At 39.2% G+C, this 20,377-nt stretch overlaps 1 protein-coding gene across 1 annotated transcript in view; it reads left to right on the forward strand.

Annotated features, from left to right (window-relative positions):
* PTPRN2 (protein tyrosine phosphatase receptor type N2) overlaps positions 1-19,955 on the forward strand; it is a 596,056-nt gene extending 576,101 nt beyond the window's left edge. The window contains exons 22-23 of the mRNA XM_054171491.1: positions 13,021-13,094; positions 18,198-19,955. Coding sequence (XP_054027466.1) covers positions 13,021-13,094; positions 18,198-18,269 — 146 coding nt within the window. The 3' untranslated portion in view covers positions 18,270-19,955. The remainder of the gene's footprint in view (positions 1-13,020; positions 13,095-18,197) is intronic.
* Positions 19,956-20,377: the final 422 nt, after the last annotated feature.

The following is a 20,377-nucleotide window of genomic DNA, read 5'->3' on the forward strand; positions in this document are numbered from 1 at the left end:
TAGAGAATGAATTGCATGAGTGGCAAAGAATGCCCTTTCCAAAGCTTTTATGTGGAGTGCGAGGGCTAACTTCAGAGTCCTTCAGCGCTCAACATAAAAATGTAAGTGCACTTTCAATCTGGGACCAGCTGCAAGGCCAGCATCTAGTAACATTTCTTTCAAAAAGGCTTTTAAGGATTAAGGCCTTCAGTCTTTCAAAAAAAAAAAAAAAAAAAAAAAAAGGCAAAAAAAACCCCAACCAAAAACCAACAAAAAAAATCCAAAACCAAACCTCCAACAACCCACAAGGATAAAAAAAAAAAAAACCAAAACCACCACACAACAAAAACAGACCTTCAAGAATAAACTTGGAATAATTTGAGTTCCTTGTTCTACTGTCTGGTTTATTAGAAAGTAGACAATACTGCATTTTAAAATCAAAGTAAATAGAGGAGTACTTAGCTTCGGCAGTGGGAAAGTAGAAAGCAATCAATAAATGCCTTAGCTCTTTAGTGGGGCTTTTAATAGGGTAGGTTGAGAAAAGGAGATCCTTTTTCAAGTAATGATTTACTTCCCTGCATTCTCTTAGACAGTTAACTGTAAATGCCTTTGTCATTTACAATTTCTTCTCCTACTGCTCATTGAATTAGTGCTAATACTTAGTCTATTAAACACGTTATAAATTCATATCTTCCACAATCTTCTCTGTTGAAGTCCCTCGTATTATTTTAGGTGCTGAAAAGCACCAGAAAGGAATTTGTTCTTAAAGCCTAATGCAGGGGAAAAGAAATCAGGTTGAGAAGGATTTTGTGCTTTTGACACTTGCCACTTCAGTCTGACAGCCCCAACCCCTCCGAGAAAGCAGGAATGAAGTTTAAAGAAACACAAAGCTCCCTATTTTAGTGTGCTTGCAGAACAGAAAACGCTGGTACTGAGGGTAGAAGTGCCCCCTCGGTGTGCTTAGTGGGATGGTGAGCTGGTTGGAGGGCACACAAGAGCAGGCACAGAGTGCACAGGAGACCGCTCTCAATCAGCAAATGCCTTCCCAGCCCCCAGCTGCCTTTGAGAGCTATGCAGTGCTGGCCTGCAGGACTCCCTCTGGCTCTGCACAGCATCAAGAGGGATGTCCTGTTGGATTGCATTTTTAATGAATTTCACTGTCCTCTGTGCAGTAAATGTAATGACTGCATCTGTGCATTCACTCCAAACATACATTGAATAATCTTATTAGATGCTGGAACAGTCAGAGAATACCAGTGTCTTTTCAGTGCTATCATCTTCGCATCAAGTCAGGAGCAAGTTTTAAATGCAAGTATATCCTGTTGCTTAGTTTCTCAGGTAACTTAGTGCCGCTATTTATCATGTAGTTTATTACTGTCATTATTTTTCTTGCTAGATTGATATGCAGAGTTGTTACAAGACCCTGATCCTATACCCATCCAAGTAATAATAAAAATGAAAGTGTGTTAAATCTGGCCTTACCGTAATGCATTTAAATACTATTTAACATCATTTTAATATGATAACTATTTAATATGATACTATTTCTACATGGGTGTTACAATTTTATGGCAGTTACTAAGTCACCCCTCACTCCCTGATAGACAGCTTAGGCGAATCTTTAGTTTTGAGGGAGAAATTGGGAAGTTATTTATTTGAACTCCATGCACACTTCCATGACAGAAAATTAGACTGGATTTGTTTTGTAGATAATAATGCTTGCTGGAGTTTTGCCACAGACTGTTTTTCTGAGGCTGATTGCTGAGAATGTCAACATTCTTGGTGTATTTACAAGTTTTATCTTTTGCTACTAGGGAAGATAGACTGATTTAGATTTAGTCCACTTGATATTCCTTCCTCACCCCAAATTCACAGTAACCCTGATGCAACTGGGTTTTTTATTTTTGTGTGATCTCAAGAAAAGTCAAGAATTTTCTCATTTATTGTTTTTCCTGCAGACTTACTGTACTGACTGAAAGTTCTATTTTTTGCAAGGCATTTTTGTTGAGTGTTTCTGGCACACCAAAAAAAAAAAAAAGGAAAAAAAGAAGTAAAGATATTATGATATCATTTTTCTGAACTGAGAGGCTTGGATAGTGCAGATAATAGTTTGATTTTTAGATATTAATCCAGCTAGCAGCTGCTCGGGGTTTGCTGACCATCCGTTTTCTTGTGTTTGAACTAGCTGGAATGAGATGAGTCAAAAGGAAGATGAATATGAATTTTAAAATCCCTTTAAAGTATTGATTTCTGAATTCTAAAACCCAGGAAAAAAAATTCAATTTAGCAAAGCTGAACCAATGGTTTATTCTCTCAAATTCAAAAGCTTGGATTATAATTGATGAGCGCACACGCTCTGGCCTGGGCTGGCTGCGGAGGTTATCTCCCGAAGTCCTTTCTTTGCCCCCACCACCCTATTGTCTGAGGGTCTTGTGAGTCAGCTCCTGAGCAGATGCAGTTTATACCATGACATTTTAAGGCAAAACAAAAGATTCCTTAATTTGCCTTCTGACTCATCATGATCGAATTATTTTGGCTAATCTGAACCCTTGCTGAGGTTTCGCTTGTCTTCTGTGTGGATTTCAGTCGTGATGAAGTTGTTGGGTTAGCTCCTCTCTGAAAGGATTTTATGAAAGAAAATGCCCATATTCATGTTTAAATGGATTCAATCTGCTTCTTTTTGAATGCTTATGTTCAGTTGTAATGATACAAGTATAGAGTATTTCTGGTATAGAAATAGAGCATATTTCTGATATGCTCTTGGTGAATGAGGGAATGTTTCTTTAACCCAGGATCTAGCTTCTCCTGTTAGAACAAAATTTCACTCAGTTTTTTAATGAATGTATAGTGTAAGAGATTTATTTATTTTTAATGTTCTTTAATGGTAAGAGGGAAAGAAGTAGGATTAGAAAGAGATGGTATATTCTGGAGAAAAGTTTACATCAAAAACAACTCAGGGTTTAAAAATGCATTTGTTTTCATGGTCTAAGTGGGAATCAATCACATTGGTGGTCTTTGAGATTTGGGCAATATGGATCACTATCTGTTGGGAAAAGTTAAAAAATGCAGGCCAGTAAAGCCAGAAAATTAGATTTAGCACTTCTGTGCTATCCCACAAGACTGCCTCAGTTCTCAGCAGCGATAATGCTAACCATGTAAATCTGAAATGTTGCTATTTCAATTTCTGAAGGAAGTTCTTAGTGTCCATGTAAACATATCATATGTTGTAAGGCCAGTTTTCCAAATGAGCTGCATTTATGTATTGTAACTTTTATGTAATGAGTTACCCTGGAAACACAATTAGGCAAATAGTGCTCATTCTTGCAGCCTTTCCCGGCAGATAATTAATCACAATGAGAGCTGGGCCCCCAGCTACATGCAGAAGCGTATAGGGGAAGTATAGGACATTTTTTTCACGGTCCAGCCTGAGTTTCTCAGCAAACTTTCTCAATTTAGAACAAGCTGTTTAAAATGGTGCTTTTTTCCCTTTGCAGAACGCATTTTGACATATAAAGCTTTAAAGCTTTTGGCACGTTACTGACACTACAGAGTCACTGATTAATAGTTCACAAAATGAACATAAAAATGCAGTGTGTTCTACAGTGAAATGAATTGGTGACCATGAGGAAGGTGGTGTTGGTCGATGTTTCCTAGTGCATGTTGTATGGACTGCATTTTTAGATGGTTTCTTTTGTGGTGTATAGAGATTTCAAACAAAAAGCAAACAAATTATTGATGTAATTTCTTTGGCTTTTTTCTTTCCTTTTTTTTTTTTTAGCTAGTTTAGTGGCTGGGGATTGCTCTACAAGAGCTGTATTTCTTCAGTTATTTGCTGTTCTGAGGATTTTATTGGAAAAGAATTGGGAGTAGGAAAGCATGATAAAAAGCAATCCTAATTATTCAGGGTTTGGGGCAAATGAATTGCGAAGAAAGACTGATCAGACATGGGCTATTCCTTGGGAAAGGGAGCATGAAGGGGGGTCCCCATAGAGCATTAGAAGACCCTGAAAGGAATGTATTGATGTCAGTAAGCAGCTTGAGATAGTGACTAATTTGAAAACAAGAGGTCATTGACTGAAACTAAGGAGGAGACAAGCAGATAAGGAATTTGGGCAGCATTTTTTCACACAATGGGTAGGTTAGAATATGGAAAAGGGGAAAAGCTGGTCATAGAAGTACTGTGCTATCAGTTTGAGAAGCAGCTGGGCAAATGTTTGGAAAAGGAGGTTTATATACAGAGTGAAGAACTACTTTTTTTTGTAGCTAATCTCATGCAGCAGTCCATAGAGGGATTTGAAGAGAAGTGTTTAATTGACCAGACCGTAGTCTTCTGGTTGTAAAGGATACAACATATATTACCTAACTAAAGTGTAATCATTCCACAACTTCTATAGAAGGGCCAGTTTTGTCACTTTTAAGGATAAGCTTTGTTAAAGAATGAATCCATTATAGTTGCATCTTTTATTCAGGTCACTCCATGTACTGTCTTGTGAAAGCATTGCCACCTACGTGCAATGTAAAATCAAAGTAATGTAAAATGCATTTCCTACAATTTAGTAGTTTCCTGTGGCTGAGCTACTTCTGTGTCCCCTGTATGGAAAATTCATAATTTCCAAAGGGGACTCCAAGATTTTTAGGGCATGTTTTCAGAAATGGCACTTTTCACAATCAGCATCTTAAGTTTGCTCATGTTTGATTCAGTGCATGGAGATGAACTGCCTTTTAGGTAATTCACTGATAGTTTCTGGAAGAAGAGGTACTAGAAGCAAATTGTGTGGAACTCTATGGGAGCTGACACTGGGGAACACCTATAAGTAGGCAGCAGCAGTACATCCACAGTCCTTACTTGTGTGTGTGTGTTTGTATAAGTTGAACCTAGATGTGTGCACTGGTTCTAGAGTGGCCATAGGTGATTATGGGATATCTTACCCTATATGGAACAAAACTCATTAAATTCTATTTCTTGCATGTAGTAATCTAGGCATATTCCTTTTACTTATAATTTCTGGGGAGAGTGGAGGAAATCTAGATGTAAAAGAGAAACAGTTCCTATATGGTATAGAATTTCACGTGCATACTCTTGTGCACAGTGGACGTGAGGAAGGATTGGTCCTCAAATTATCATCTATTTGTATTCTGCATGGGTTTTTCTGCATTGACAAAAGATATTAGCTTAGAATCTGACACGTCAGTAGTGTATGTCTATCCTTGCAAGCTCAGAAGCGTTATTTCCCTGTAGCAGATGTTAAAATACTAGGCTGTGCCTAAGTGTTCCATCTTCAGTATCACCTTCCTTTGGACTGTGTACTGACAAAGCTATATCACTAACATTTACAACACATAGTTTTTAAGTATCGATATAAAATGTGTAAATAATAACACATTATGTAATGTATACTCTGTATGTGCATGACTCACAGTAATTTTCATTACTTCACTTTTATTACCTTAATTATCCCCTTTTCCATTTATGCGTTTGCTTTACCCACTGGATTTTCTTGGCTTTGTTGTTTTGGTTGTAATAAAAGCAGTGAAATTCTGATTGAGGTCATTGTTAGATGTATAGAAGCACTTAGGTATTTTGTCTGAAGCTGAAGACAAATCACTGATTCAGGTGTACATTGGCTCCATCCCTAACTACCTACAGACATGCACACAGATTCTGCTCCTGTCAGAGGGAGAATAAGCATTTAATGAAAATGCCAGTCGGAATACATTTGTCTTTTTTGTTATCTTTAAAAGTGTGTCCTTCACTATGTTTTCACTCGTGCTTTTCTCTTTCCATGAAAAGCATCAAATGATCCTCCTGGCCAATATCAGAAATCCAGCAGCTACAGCAGCAGACATCTGGATAACTACAAATGAAAATTGCTTTTATTTTTGTAGTTTCTAACTGTTGTTCAGCTCCTATTTTAAAGCCCAATATTTACAAGAAAATATTCTTGTTTCTTTGAAGCAGAGTTCTGTATGAACAGAAGTTACTCTTACAACATGTTTTTCAGCTCCATCACCTTCCCTATGCTATACTGCAATTAGTTTATCTTTTCATTGTGATTCATGTTGCTTTTTCTTTTGCCATTTCTATCAAAAACTGCCAAACTGAGGGATGAGGGAGGAAGGGATTGCAACAGACACAAAACACAGATCTCAAACACCATTAGATTTGGTACTTCCAAGCCCAAAAGTGCAGTGCAGAAACTCAACCCTTTTCAACTCAGGTTCATTCCAACTAACTTCAACTATATGAAGCACCTGCTGATGGGCATCTCATCCCATCTAGTTGTCTAAGTCTCCTCAGTCATCAGTGGAGAAGAATATGCACCTATGGAGGATAATTCTCAGGCAAGTGAATTGCCCACCAGAGCTTCCCCTCTCTTTCTTAACTGTTGGGAGAGGAGATTACTAACTCTGATTCAAGCTTCAGGGATGGCTGGAGTAGATGGGATGAATCTGGGCCTTTGAGACTAGGCTAGTTAGTAAATATTACTGGTATGCTATTAAAACTAATGGTCAGTGAAGAAGTGGTGTTACACTCCCCTTAGTTATCACCCTTTCTTCTTTAATCAGATTGAATTTGCCCCTCATATGGTGTGATTAAATGTTTTGCTGCAACATTAAGTACCCAATGGGGCAAACACTCGCTGGAGCAGCTACATAAGCTATCGTTTAAAAAAGTTGTCAATGGGAAGCTGGAGACATTGTGGGCATTGCAAATCCATAGCATATGTGTGCAATGTCCATCCAGTTTGGACACTGGGCACAGCATAGCTGTGAGTGTAATAGTCCATGGGTACAGGTACACGATACCCTCTTAACTTCCCAGAGGGCCTACTTCTTTCTCTACACTATTACAGCCAGCAGTATAGATGGACCCTTTCTGTGTACAGGCTCCTGGCAGACCCAGATCTTGTTACTGTCTGGTTTCCTGTAGGAAGCTTCTGTCCTGGAGTCACTACAGCTCACTGTCTGCCTCCTTTATAAGACATAGCTAAGCACTAAACTACTAAACCAAAAAAAGTCCATGAATTTGCCAAAGTCCTCACATAGGGAGGGAAGAAAGGCAGCATAAAGCCACTACGTACAAGTTCGCTTTGACCATGAAGCATCGCTTTTAGGCATGAGTCATGCAGTCAACACCCAAACATGAAAAGCACTTGTATTCCTCTTAAACACAGACATGCTGTGAAGGGACAGCTCATTGTCCTTGATGACACTGTATTTTTGCCTTTATTTTCTTTCTGTGTACTTTTGCTATTCTGTCATATTATGAGTGACTCTTCCATCATGCTCCCAACCGCCCTGAACACTGTACCGTGCCTGACTCTGAGGCTAAAAGACTGCCAATCAGCAGCATCTTGAAAATATTCCTTGGATCTTTTTCAAGTTCTAGCAACAGCAGTAGAAAGAGCTATATTAGGGACTCTTCCTTCAAGATTTTAACAAGGCAGTTATCAATCCGACCTAACAAGTCCATTTGCCCTTCAAGGTCTAATTCCAAATCTATACAATATAATAAATATAAAAAGATGCATTAAGCAGGTAATGTCTTACTAGAATGAAACTGAGTACTTCCTGCTGCAAAGAGAAAGGCACTTGATGTGCCATTTCTATATTACCCTTAGAATTCTTTCTTTTCTTTCTTTCTTTCTTTCTTTCTGTTGGGATAAATGCTTATTCCCACATAGATCATCATCATCTCCTTAAGGAGAAATGGTAACAGAGCTAATAATCCCACATTTACAACTGCTCAGCACAACTCCTACATCATACATTCAGCCTTGTGATCAAGGGGAACAGAAAGAGGACTGAGAAAGGTGCAAAGGGTATTAGAAAAATAAAATCCCAGAGTATATATCTAGGTCCTCATCTCTCTAGTGTCCATGTGCCTTGTAATCTAATCATTAATGGATTTGCCTTCATAGCGATTTAATGAGTAGGGAAAAGATGCTTCATTTTATAAATGATGGTGTGAAACAAAGAGTGAATTTAATGTTTTAACCAAAGTGATGCAGGAAGTCTGAATGTTAGTCTGGAAGACAAGTCAAATGTATTGAAATGTAGCAACCTAATGACCAAGCCATCCTGCAGGACACATACAGTACAAATTTATAGCCATTCTGCAGAGTTATAGTCCTATCTTTTGAGGATATACACTGGTAGATCTGAAAGTTGTTCCCAGCCACAGAAAAAAATCCTTTTTAATTTAATATTGATGAGTGATATGTATTTGTGAAACATCACAAAGAAATATCTTCAGTTTGGGATATTTAAAAAAGAACCACCCCCACCCCCCCCACACACAAATAACTGCTTTGATGAAGTATTTAAGGATCATTTTATTTTTATAAATACGTAGAAAATTCCGAGCATCTAGAGCCTAAAATATTCTTTTTAATACAGTCCTTTAATATAAAATTCTATCAGTCTCACAGAATCTGTGCTGCACTTTTCATTAGTAATGAATAAAATAGGACTTTAGAGTTTGCCTTCAGTGCCAGCATGTTCAAGCCTATTTCATAAAAATAAAATCTCAAAGTTTGCCTTAATTAAGCCAAAATTTTCATACATTTATGTAACAAATGCTGATTTTTCTTGCAACTAAAAAAAAAAAAACAAACGACAAAAACCTCAGCACATTTTCATGTGCACAAACTCTGAAGCGTGCTGAATCTGAAAACCACTTTTTAATGATGTAACTTCATTTTTTCTTCCCAGTTGATACAAGAAACAAAAAACTCTGTCTGTCATATTCCTGTCACCATCACAGTGACAGCCATGCTGCTTCAATGCGGAAGGGATTATCCTCCACGGTGGTTTCTCACGTGTCCTGTGCTTATGAAAAGGGGTCCCCTTCTATCTTTAGGAAGGCCAGGGGGGAACAGAGAAAAGAGGGAAGATTTCATTATTTTAGTTGTAAAACTAACATTAGATAATTCATGATGATTTTAAATATCACAAGGTGCTGCTGGTTACCTCATGGAGCCTATTGTAGCCTGATGTGGCTAGCTTATTATTTATTGCAGGAGGAAAAGGGAATTTAACTTTTACCCATGCTTTTATGACATTCTGGATATTCCACTTACATGACTATCTAAGGGCAAACACTTTAACCCCTTGAGATCTGCTAATCAGGAGCACCAGCTGTTAAGTGCCAGCATGCATCCTGCATTGGTGCCTGCAGGGAGAGAAAGGGCTGAAAAGGATATGACCCCAAACTTCAGAAACTGCTTCTCTCCTTAGGGGCAAAATATCATTCAGCTTGCATCTTCGCTTGTTTTCTTTTCATTTATCCAGTTAATGTTCCTGGTGTGGGTTGTTGTGCACTCACTGTGAATGCTTCAAGCCTTTAGGAAGACGATAGTTAATTGCTGGAGTTAAAATCTCGCTTGTACTGGTGTGGATGTGCTTTTGGAAATATTTACACAGCTAGCTCACTGAGCTGCTAAGGGTGAGGGGAAGGCTGGTAGTATCTGACTCACTGATTTTACTGCAGATGCATGTTCTGTTTGAAAGAGAAAAAAACCCAACACATTGCACAGTCATTTTTCACAATACTGCTGGTACAATGTTAGCTCAGTCTCACACTTAAGTTACATTCGTACATTCATTTAAAACAAGCAATGAAATCCATCATGAAAAAGGAACCTGTCACAAACATAAACCAAATTTATTCCCTGCAGAGTAAAATACAGTCAAAAGGTGAAAAGGCAGTTCTTTATACTTTAAATGCTTCCTGGTTTATCCCCCTTTGTGTTTTGTGAAACCAGCAGACATATTGGTGAGGAGAAAAGGTAGAAAATACTGCCCTTTTGATTTACTTTGTGTTCTCTTTTCCTAACATTTTTAATCCTTCCTCTGGATTATTTGTTGTATGACAATAAGTGGCCCCTCCATCTACTACTGGACTTCATACTTGAGCAGCCCAAGCAAAATGCTTCTGGTAACAGAACATCCTTGGAGTCAGTGAATCAGGTTCTTGCAGCTTTTACTCTAAACCACCACAAATTTAGTTTACATGTGGGCTTTCCAGATAAATTATGTTTAAAATACCCCAGCAGTGTATGGGTATTTTGTGGCCATCTCAATAAAAGCATGATTTGACCCTACTGTCCTTAAATGGACTACTCTCTCTCCTAATCTCATGTAACATATGCTGGGGTTTTTGTCACCTGCAATGGCTCAAAAGCATAAATAAAGTATTATTGGGTGCTGTAGAATGTTATGCCACACTATTGTACTCTCAGATTAAAGAGGAAACTTCAGTGTGCTGAAGAAGGTGTTGAATTTGTGTCAGATTTCATGAAAGTAATTCCAAAGGGAGTTGAAAGCTCACACTGCAATTAAACACTGAGCTCCTCTCACCTCTGAAGGCAGGTTGGGTTCAGACCTCCCTTTGTGCCTTGAAAATCTCTTCCTTTGTCCATCTGTGTCACCGGAGAACTTTCTGCAGACTATTGCACACATCACTGGAAATGAACCAAATTTGCATAATACAAGAGCAATCTAGTGTAAGTCTGAATAGGAAAAGAAAAAAAAAGCCCTCATCAAAAATGATATTTAATAGTGTATAAATATTATTTTATCTCATGTGTTTTAGACAGTAAGGGAATAGATGCAGAACATGTAGCAGTGGATGCGCAGGAGGAAGAGAGAAAACAAGTCATGCTGGCTTTATTGTAATGCCACTGATTTCTTCCTTTTCCCTATGAATGTTCTTTTTCCAAGGGGTTTGGGTTTTTTCCAAAACAGTTGCTTGTCTTTGTACCACTAAATTTTGTTGATCATCCTCTCTAGGCACTTAGGTATTTCTTATCACCACAGGATCAGAGGCATTCAGAAATGCAAAAAAAAGGGCAGGTTGCAAGCTATTCTCTGCCTCTGCTTTGCCTCGTGTCTGACCCCCTGGCCTCTCCACTAGATATGTGATTTTTTGCAAAATCATACCTTGCTCTCCATTTCCTTTTAATTGCCTGTAGCTGAGGGCATCAAAAGTGATCGTGAGTGACAAGACTGATCAAAACCCCTGGGCTGGGGGACACTAAGCGGTAAAGACCTGACCTTTTAAGGGTCTTTTACTGACAAAACACTTTGAAACAAACTATCCATTAAGCACACCAACCCACTAGGACTATTCTTATGTTCCAGTGCAAACATATGATTTGGAGCTTTGCTGAATCAAGATTTTATAATCAGGCATTGTTCATACTATTAAGTATGTCATTCTGTTAATGATGATGAAAAAGCAAGCATCAGTTCTCTAGTAAATGCCTGCAATCTTGCATCACAGAACTAGAGGAATTAACTTTTTCAAAGGTAAGCTGAGAACCCTCTCTGGCCACTAAAGAGTGTTATTAGGTCTTAGTATGAACCTTTTCCCATTTTTGTCCTGAGACTAGAGTGTTTTCAAGCAAAGACCATCCCTCATCAGAGGGAGGATATACATGTTTACAACCATGAGGAAGCCTGTGTGACACCGAAATCTGCCAGCTCCACTGGGAGGGTCTTTGGCTTGATCCTTGCAACACACTTTGGAGGCTGCTTAAGACTGTGGTTAAATTACCATTAAATAGCCATTAAATTACAAGAGTTGTAGGAAGAGTGGTAGCCATTGTGCCTGATCCTCCAAATCCAGTCCTGGGAACTAGATGTGTGCAAGTTAGCTACTTCAAGGTAAGCATTGAGACCCCTGTGAGTAGTTGGAGTCATCAAAATGCCTCCAAAAGGAAGTCCCAAATTGGCACAGGCTATACCAGGAGACTTCTATGAGCAGGCAATAAGAAATGGTTGTCAGATTGCACATTATCTTCTTTAGAGCACAACATTGAGTCTCTTTAAAAACAGACATTTCAGAATTGTAGCTGATCGTTGTCCTTGATTACCTATCTAATGCTGAAAGTGCATGTAACATGTACTAAAGAGGAGACACCTACTGTCAGTATCTTTCTAAGCTTCACAAGCTGTGGACCTCCATCTGCCCTAGAAGAATGCATGTAGGGGAAAGGGGAGCAGAGATGGGGCAGTTATACTTGGACTAGGATTATGCTCTGCCCATCTGCCTCATGCCTGTGACACTGTGTGATGTTCTTGCAAGATGGAGAAAGGGACAGGATGCAAGAAATCCAAATTCTCACCTCAAAGGATTTCTTTCCAGGCTTCTACTCTTCGTGTTTATACAAAGAGGGATCTCCTCTCAATCCCTTCAAAAAACATGTATCAAGTTAGGCATTTAAGAAAGTTGAGGAGGATGGCATTGAAACACCTTAAACTGAGGAAATTGTGGAGTAAATCAGCATTTCCTTCTCTCCTTCAGTTATCCATGCTTTGGGTTATTATAAGAAAGGTGAGAAGTGCAAGGGCTTTCTTTGATCTCCACATATCACGTCTTAAAATAAAGCACCCCTATTTGCACCAAGTAAGAGAGTGAGTCCACACGGCAGTTAGGCTGTGCATGGTGTTTTCTGCATCCTGATGTTGACAATCACTAAGCAGCAGCAGTCCAGCAGTCCAGCCAGCCAACATACACCCTGAAGAGCATGTTGTAGATTTACCAACTGAAACAGTGATACCACAGCAAGATGGTTTGGCAGGTCCTAAACTAGGAAGCCACATACGCTGTTGGAACAAGATTTAGGTGAACTTTTGTCACCTGCAGCTGAGATCCAGAAAACTTGTAAGTCTTTGTGTGGTTCGAGCCCTTGATTCAATACATGCTCTTAGAAGGGACAAAGGGGCAGTCGGTGGCATTGACAAGAGGGACCCTTAGGTTCTGCAAAATATATTCTGCTCTGGATGCAGAAGCATTTTTAAGAATGTGTTGTTCTCTGACTTTTCTTGAATTCATGTTAATAAAGGGTGCCCCTACCTTCTTATTTTTCTATATGAACACAAAAATTGCAGCTGCCTGCCAAGTCTGCTGAGAGATGGATGTAATAATTTTCAATTGGACTGTTAGCCCAAAGGGAACCCAACAGCAAGAGATTGACAGATGCAGCATGGATTATCTTGTGCTCTGAACTCAGCCCAATTTGTGGTTTGTTGCAGGTGCTAAAGAGATTGATATTGCTGCTACCCTGGAGCACTTGAGGGACCAGAGACCAGGCATGGTCCAGACAAAGGTACTGTCAATAAATCCACTGGGATTTTAAATACATTAAAGGTCTTTCACAGTAGTTGTTTTCATGACAGAAGAGAGAGGGTATGACCTAATTTAACGCAGGTCGCTTGCTGATTACTCTGTTTGGCTCCCTACCAACTGAGGTTTATTTATGCTGAAGATTTATCTAGGCTACTTTCTTTGGTGTTTACTGCTCTTTCTTGTAACATCTCCAACATCTATCTTGATTACCATATATGAAGGGCAGTCAAGACAACAATCTATAGCCTACTAAAGAAAATGTGCATTTGAAAGAGTGTTCTTGCTTTCATCCTGAAATATGGATTATTTTCTTAGAGTATTTGTGCTTAACTGTGCATGGAATAGTTGTTTTTTTAATCTTCATTAAAGAGAATGTAACTTCTGCATTTGAATTCTTTTATAGGGGAAACAAAAAGAAGTTTTGAACAAAAGGAATATAGTTTTGTGGGAAATCAGGTCATTTTTAGTATTTTTGGGCAGAAAAGCTTACATCATCCTTAAAGACATGTCCTTAATGGATGTAGCATGGTAACTATATCTGTACACTTTGGTGAAGTGAGCACCTTGCTCTGTGATTCCTGTCAGTTGTAATAGTTTTGAGATTTTTCCCCAATGTGAAACTATTTCATATAGATGATGGTGTGATTGTAGACTCTTCAATCAGAAATTAAACTTTCTTTTATTAACAATTTGATACTGAGGTATTTGCTGCGAGTTAAGAGCTGCAAATATAGCAATAAAGAATTTGGTTCATGGCATGGGGATGAAATAAATCTGTATATGACATTGTAAAATATCAAATGAGAGCTATAGTTCCAAACTGGGTAACAAGAGCAATGTGATAGCACTCTGCCTTGGCCAGGCTGGAACTGATAGGGAAGTGCAGCATTTAGGGAGCTGAAATTGCTGAGGGACAAAGGTGAAATGAATGTGTGTTGCAGGAATCATTGCTTCATAAGTTCTCTTGAATCTCTTCCTTATCATTTTATCTTCCCCCTAATACTAGGAGGAGTGATGCTGAAGAACAGTTGGGGGGATTTTAATTATTATTTACCAATTAAGTAAGTGCATAAAATAAAGACGAGCCAGTCAAAGCTAACTAATCTTTATCTGCAAGTAAGACATAAAATTGGACAAATCTTTCTTGTCCTTTGGTTATTCAGACAGGGGGAAAAAACCATATAGCACACAGTATCCAATGTCACATGTGTTTACCCTGAGGGAAGATGGAAGGCCTTGAGCTACTCTCTGAATGCATCCAAAATGTATGGCAGCTCTGCAGAAATACAGACCTCAGATTCCAGGTTCCCTCTCAGGGCAGAGAATTTACAAATTGTTGCCTTCAACAAAAGAAAAATAACAAACCAAAACATAGCTCCAGAACCAAAGAATGAGGTTATGCAAACAAATTCTCTTGCCTAGCTCAGAAATAGTTACCTGAATCCCATGAAAATCTCACTCAAGAAGCGGTTTTTTTACCTTCCAAACATTTATCTGGATGAGCTCCAGGAAACAAATACACGCTGTGTTTTCATCAGGATATTGCTTATCTCTTCTCTTGCTCCTTCTTCCATCATTGTCATTTTCTCAAAACCACCAAAATCACTTATTCAAGCTAATGTCTTGCAAATTATAAATATCTGGTTACATGCTAGCAATGCACGATCCCCAGAGAATTTTTCTGATGGATTTAAACAAACCCCTGTGCTTTCCCAACTGAATACAAATGAGGAATATTAGACTGTTGGAGTAATTTAAAACGATGGATTAAAAGTCAGGTTAGAAATGCCAATTACAGAATATCCCTAGGCAAAATAAACACCAACTTACTTTAGCAATGTTATTGTGTTTCCAGCAGGCAGCGCTCCACATTTTCAATAAGCGTGTGAAAGATTTGTTTCCAACATTTTGTCTTCTGGAAGGGATCTTTAATTCAAAAGCAATGGTATATAATAAATGGTAATGAAATTATCATAATGACATTCTGCATTTCAGAGAAGTATAATAGAGGGTTTGTGGTTTGGGTATTTGTGTGTGTGTGTGTGTGTGTGTGTTGGGTTTTGGTTTTCTTTTTGCAGGGGAATCATAAATGTGAGAGGAAAAAGTAATTGATGGAGCAAGTGCATTCTCTGTGATGGGAAAAACATGTGTTTCCTTTTTTAGTATGTCCTCTATGTTTTCTCTCATGATCTGTAATATTTAGCTAAGATTCTGTATTGTGTCATAGATGCTACATATACTCTGCTTTCCCGTGAATTTTTATTTGTAGACTTAATGAAACTTGGCTTAGTATTTTTTATTCAATATATTCTTGTTACCTTTGTATTATAGGAGGACTGATGCCACAAAATGCTTGTCTGGCTCTGTTTTCCAGGCAAAACTGGGTGTTGAAATTCATCTCCAGTCAATCTTATGTATGCAAATAGCATATGTGAATGACAGTGTAGCTGTACAAAACAAATGCCTTTTAAAATTACTGCAATTAATTTACTGTAACTGTGATTGTTCTCATGGAAAGATGCAGAAGATGTGTAAAGGTTTTTCTTTGGAGGCTAGTGATACACGACTGCACTGTCTGCATTTCAGCTGTCTGTGTTATGCAAAAGGAAGGAGGGGGAAGAGCTCATCTGCACCCTCCCAGAAAGACCACATCCTCACACATCTCTTGTTTCTGCTACACTGCCCCCTTCACTGAAGTGTTTCAGTCAGTCTTGATAGCTGTCTGTAAAGATTATGCTTTATAAATTGTTTTGCCTCAGTAATTTAAGGTCACACGTAATGTTAGCTGGTGGTCTCCACTGGACCTGTCTCTAACATCCATACAGAACTTTGGAGTTCATGCTGATCAATCCACAGTCCTTGGGTGAGACAGACACTTGTCCTCAGGCGGTGTAATGACGCCCTGCATTCATGTGAGGATAGCCCTCTGTGAGGGGTAAAGACACCCACAGGTCAGATGGTCTCCAGCCTGACAGATCTTCACAGTAAGGTGAACACATCTTGGACCTACAAGGTTAAGGGGCAGATTTGCTCGCTGAATAACTTTAGAGTGATATAAGTTACTTTCAGCAATATGACTAATATTAATGTAGTTCCCAGTCTTAAGAGCTTTTCCTGATTGTAAAACATTCAGATGAAGAGAACATTAGGTAGCCTCATTACCATGGGCAGCTTCTCTTCTTCTGAACTGACACCCACATCTTGGAAGAGGCATCTGTACATCTCTGAAACTTGGCTGCAACATCATGTCAACCCCATCATGCTCAGATCAGCCTCTTCTGTTTTGTGCTCCCCATGCTCCAAGGGCTGGCAGTGATGGCTATCAACTGTCTCACTCACATCTGAGCACTGGCATCCTGCAGCCCCTGTTTTGCTTCTCTCCTGCCAGCCCCAGAACAAGGGTCTCCCAGGCTGCTCCACAGGTCTGTCACCTCACAGAGCTGCATCAATGGAGTCCAGCAGTTGCTGGCTCTTCCTGCCAAGGGTCTTTTTTCCTGGAGGCAAGAACTTCACAAGCATTAGCCCAAATTTCCAGAGTTATTATAAGCACCTGGTTTAGTTCTAGCATGACACGTCCTGAAGAGTGCCCTCTCTGCCTCCACTGCCCTCCAGTTCCTCTCATGCATTCAGTATACTCGTGTTAAAATACAGCTGATGCTCCTGTGTGGTCACCAGCATGCCCAGTTTTGTCTTTGAATTGCAGAAACCATGGGGAGTGGAGGTAGGTATAGGTAGGCATACACACCAGTTTCTGTCCCTAAAGAGTCCTACTCTTTAGAGTGAATTGACGTGTGATTACAAACTATTGGCTGCAGTCCAGCAAATGCCACTTGGACAGCACCAAGAAGACAGCAAAACTCTTGAATGTCAGTGTCTCCAAGAAATTATTCTGAGTTTTGTTCTTTATTCTGCTCAGGGACTGTGCCCATCATTGCTTCTCTCTGAGGCATCTCCACTTGGGATATGACTCTTCAGTGGAGTAAGACAAAGCAGAGCATTTTCTAACTGGAGACACAGTATCCCAGCAGCAGTCTCAGCATGCTTTGTAGGGTGCACCTCAGACCTCCATTCTCAATGCCTGTTCTTCAGCAGCTTTTGACCCTGGCTGGTGTAAACAACTGGAGTACTTTTAGAAAATCCAGACACTTCTCCACAGTCCTTGTCTGGTGTCCTTGATTTGCCTATATTCTGAAATGAATTGCCCACATTTCTTCTTTCATCTAAGAAGCTGCAAACACCAAATCATCTTGTCAGATATTTCAGTAAGCTAAAATTTTCAGAAAAAAAAAAAATTCCCTGCTTGGAAAATGTAACACCTGTTAACCTTGGGGAGGTAGAATTCCTTTGTCATTCTGCAGGACTGCGCAGTTCAGATGCCTGTTAGGGTTGCACTTAGAAGAGATGGCCACTCATGGCTGTGTCCTTCATGCCTCTGCCAGTCCACCACAGAAGCCTGTTAGTAATTTTGGGCTTATGCTTACAGTAAATTAATAGCAGAGAAAAACCTTCCCAAGTATTTCTTAATTAGGGCTGGTCTAAACATTGTTAGGTAACCTGTGAGTGCAGAAGGACCATTGAAAAGGAAGGCTGAGAAAGAACAATAAAAGGTAAACCAAAAGCAGATGTTGTTCTAGGTAATAGACCTAAGGAGCAGAGATGTTTATTCTGTCTCATTTCAACTAGAAACAGTCCTGAGAAAAGCCAAGGGCTGTGGTTTGCAACATTTTGCCTATTTGTATCTTGGTTTCCGTCTCTGTGCCAGAAGGAAATGGCTGGTGATCAACTACTCCCCAGCTCTCTGACCACGTAATTGCAATACATCATTGTGTCCCAATAGCTTAGTTTCTGCTACCAACATTTTTCTCCATTAAAATTACTCTGGCTTCAAGATGCTGTCAAATGTGTTATATGGCATCAATAATCCCAGAACGTTTTGTTCCTTTCCATTACAGAGTACAGTTCATCCTGCATATTCATATTTTCAACAATGTCTTGAGGATGCTCAGCTGCAGAGTAGTGTACCAGTGGCTTTTGGAAAGTGTTTTGCTTTATTATTCAGAGTATGCATTTGTTCTCTCCACAGGAACAGTTTGAGTTTGCTTTGACAGCGGTTGCAGAGGAAGTGAATGCAATACTCAAGGCACTTCCCCAGTGAGCAGCTCAGTCTCCTGAAGATTCCTGCAGGATCCGTCCCTCGTTTTCCTCATCCTCAGTCCCTGTGAATGTCCTTGGAAACCGTGACCTGACCTTAACTGTGTATCTTCTGTTGTAATCACATAGTGATAGGGTCCTTACAAACTCCTTTAGCTGGTAAAAGTTCAACAGTTAAAATGTGCATCCTGTTTTTTGGGGTTTTAAACAAATTTTTTAAAGGACATTGAAGCCTCGGATTACATGAGAGAACAATCCATCAAATTCCTTTCAAATCCTCCAAGCCCCAAATGTCACACTTTGAAAGCACACATTCACGTTCTTACTAGCAAATATACAGTATTGTGGGTAATTAGTGCAGTCAATATAGTCTCAGAAAACTGTGTTCTGTTATATTTTGTAACTTCTCAGAGGCTGAATAAGAGGGGAGAGAGCAGAAGAGGGTGGTGATTGTTCGTACACAATGTTAAGCTAGAGCATGAAACAGTGCTGAGAGTGTGAGTAAACACAGGTCCAGGCTCTGGCAAAGAGAGTTTGCACCTTCTCATGCTGGGCTTTGGCAAGCCGATGTTTTCTTAACTGTTGTTTACTTTTCAGCTTTGTGCCACGAATAGGAGAAAATCTGAACTCTAAGTACATAGGCCTGCATAGCTGTTGCAGCCAGGAAAACAAGTTGGTCACATTAATAGGAAACCAGGGGATAACGAGCACAATTCGGATCATGTACCTACCACTGACAGCGTGGAAAAGGAGAGTGTAGGCTCACTTCAGGTGATGGAGAAAGGCCCCATCAGAAGTCAGGTGAATGTCCAGAGCTGTTAGGGAAACAGATTCCTGGCTTTATGGGATAACTGAGGAAGAAAATGGGACTTTCCTCTTTATATTTTTGCATTTCTCTCTGTAAAACTGTCCTGTGCCATCCTTTTTAGCCAGGAAAATATATTTCTGTAAAAGCCTGGCTGAAGGAGAAACCTCCAGTCTACATTTTATGATTCTCATCGAGTTTGTCTGATCAAATGTTCATTGCACCTTTCTGCAGAGGCTCTGCTTGTTCTGACTGATACCTGTTTTAGCTAACCATGAAGGGACAAAGAACCACACGTGCTGAATTTCAGAGGTCCCTGTGTTCTCTAAATCCTAATGCCTATTGTTGCAAAGTAACGCTAAAATACGTCTGCAAATGGTTTGGTGATGCAATCTTGCTTTTGTGAATTCACAGGTGAAGTTGTGGTACTCTGAAGGATTTTCAGTTATTGATAGAAAGTACTCTGATATGTTTGAATGAAGGGCCTGAGGGTAAAATCATCAAAGGTACCTAGGTGATCTAGGCTCATAATTTCATTATCAAAAGTGAATATTTGGATGCTTTTTCATATGCTATCTTACATCTACGTGATTTGAAAATCTGGGGTGCTTTTTTTATTCAAATACTTAACAGTGGTGTTTGCTTGAAACTGTTAGGCTAATTGTTTGACTTCAGCACTGGAAAATACATCCTTTAATTTCACTTGTGAAGAGGAAGCTTTTATAAATTTCTAACCAGCGAAATGTTACAGATAACAGTATCACCGAGTTTTGCGGGCACGGGTTGCAGGCATCAATCACAATCATCCATGTTGCAGTTTGGTGTTGTAGGTGTGGCTATTGGTGATTTCTTCTTTATAGCAATTAAAGAGTTATTTAAAAAAATTAAAAATAAACAAACAAACAAAAAAAAAAAAAGCAGAAGGCTTCTTACTTTTTGCCATACATTGTTGTATGCTTTACTTGGTATGTGCTGTTGCTTAATTTGTGCATTCCATTACTATAACAGTACAGAGCAGTTACTGCAGATGCCATCATCCTCTTAAGTACACATACTGTACATTAAGCCACATGTTTATTTTATGGCCTAAGCATTTTAGAGCTTTCCTAGCAATAACTAAAAAAACTAATGGAGTATGAATGAGAAAATTGCCTTTTTCATTTGATAATTTAGGTTTAACAGGATTCTTTTATGACTTTAGCTAACACAGAATTGCAGATCAGGGCAGATGAGATCAGTTTGAGCAGTATCAGTGAGTGTTTGAAGTAGATTTACTGTGAGCCACGTACTGCAGCTTTATGAAAATA

Source organism: Dryobates pubescens, chromosome 21 (genome assembly GCF_014839835.1).
Source record: "Dryobates pubescens isolate bDryPub1 chromosome 21, bDryPub1.pri, whole genome shotgun sequence".
Taxonomy (NCBI): Eukaryota; Metazoa; Chordata; class Aves; order Piciformes; family Picidae; genus Dryobates; species Dryobates pubescens.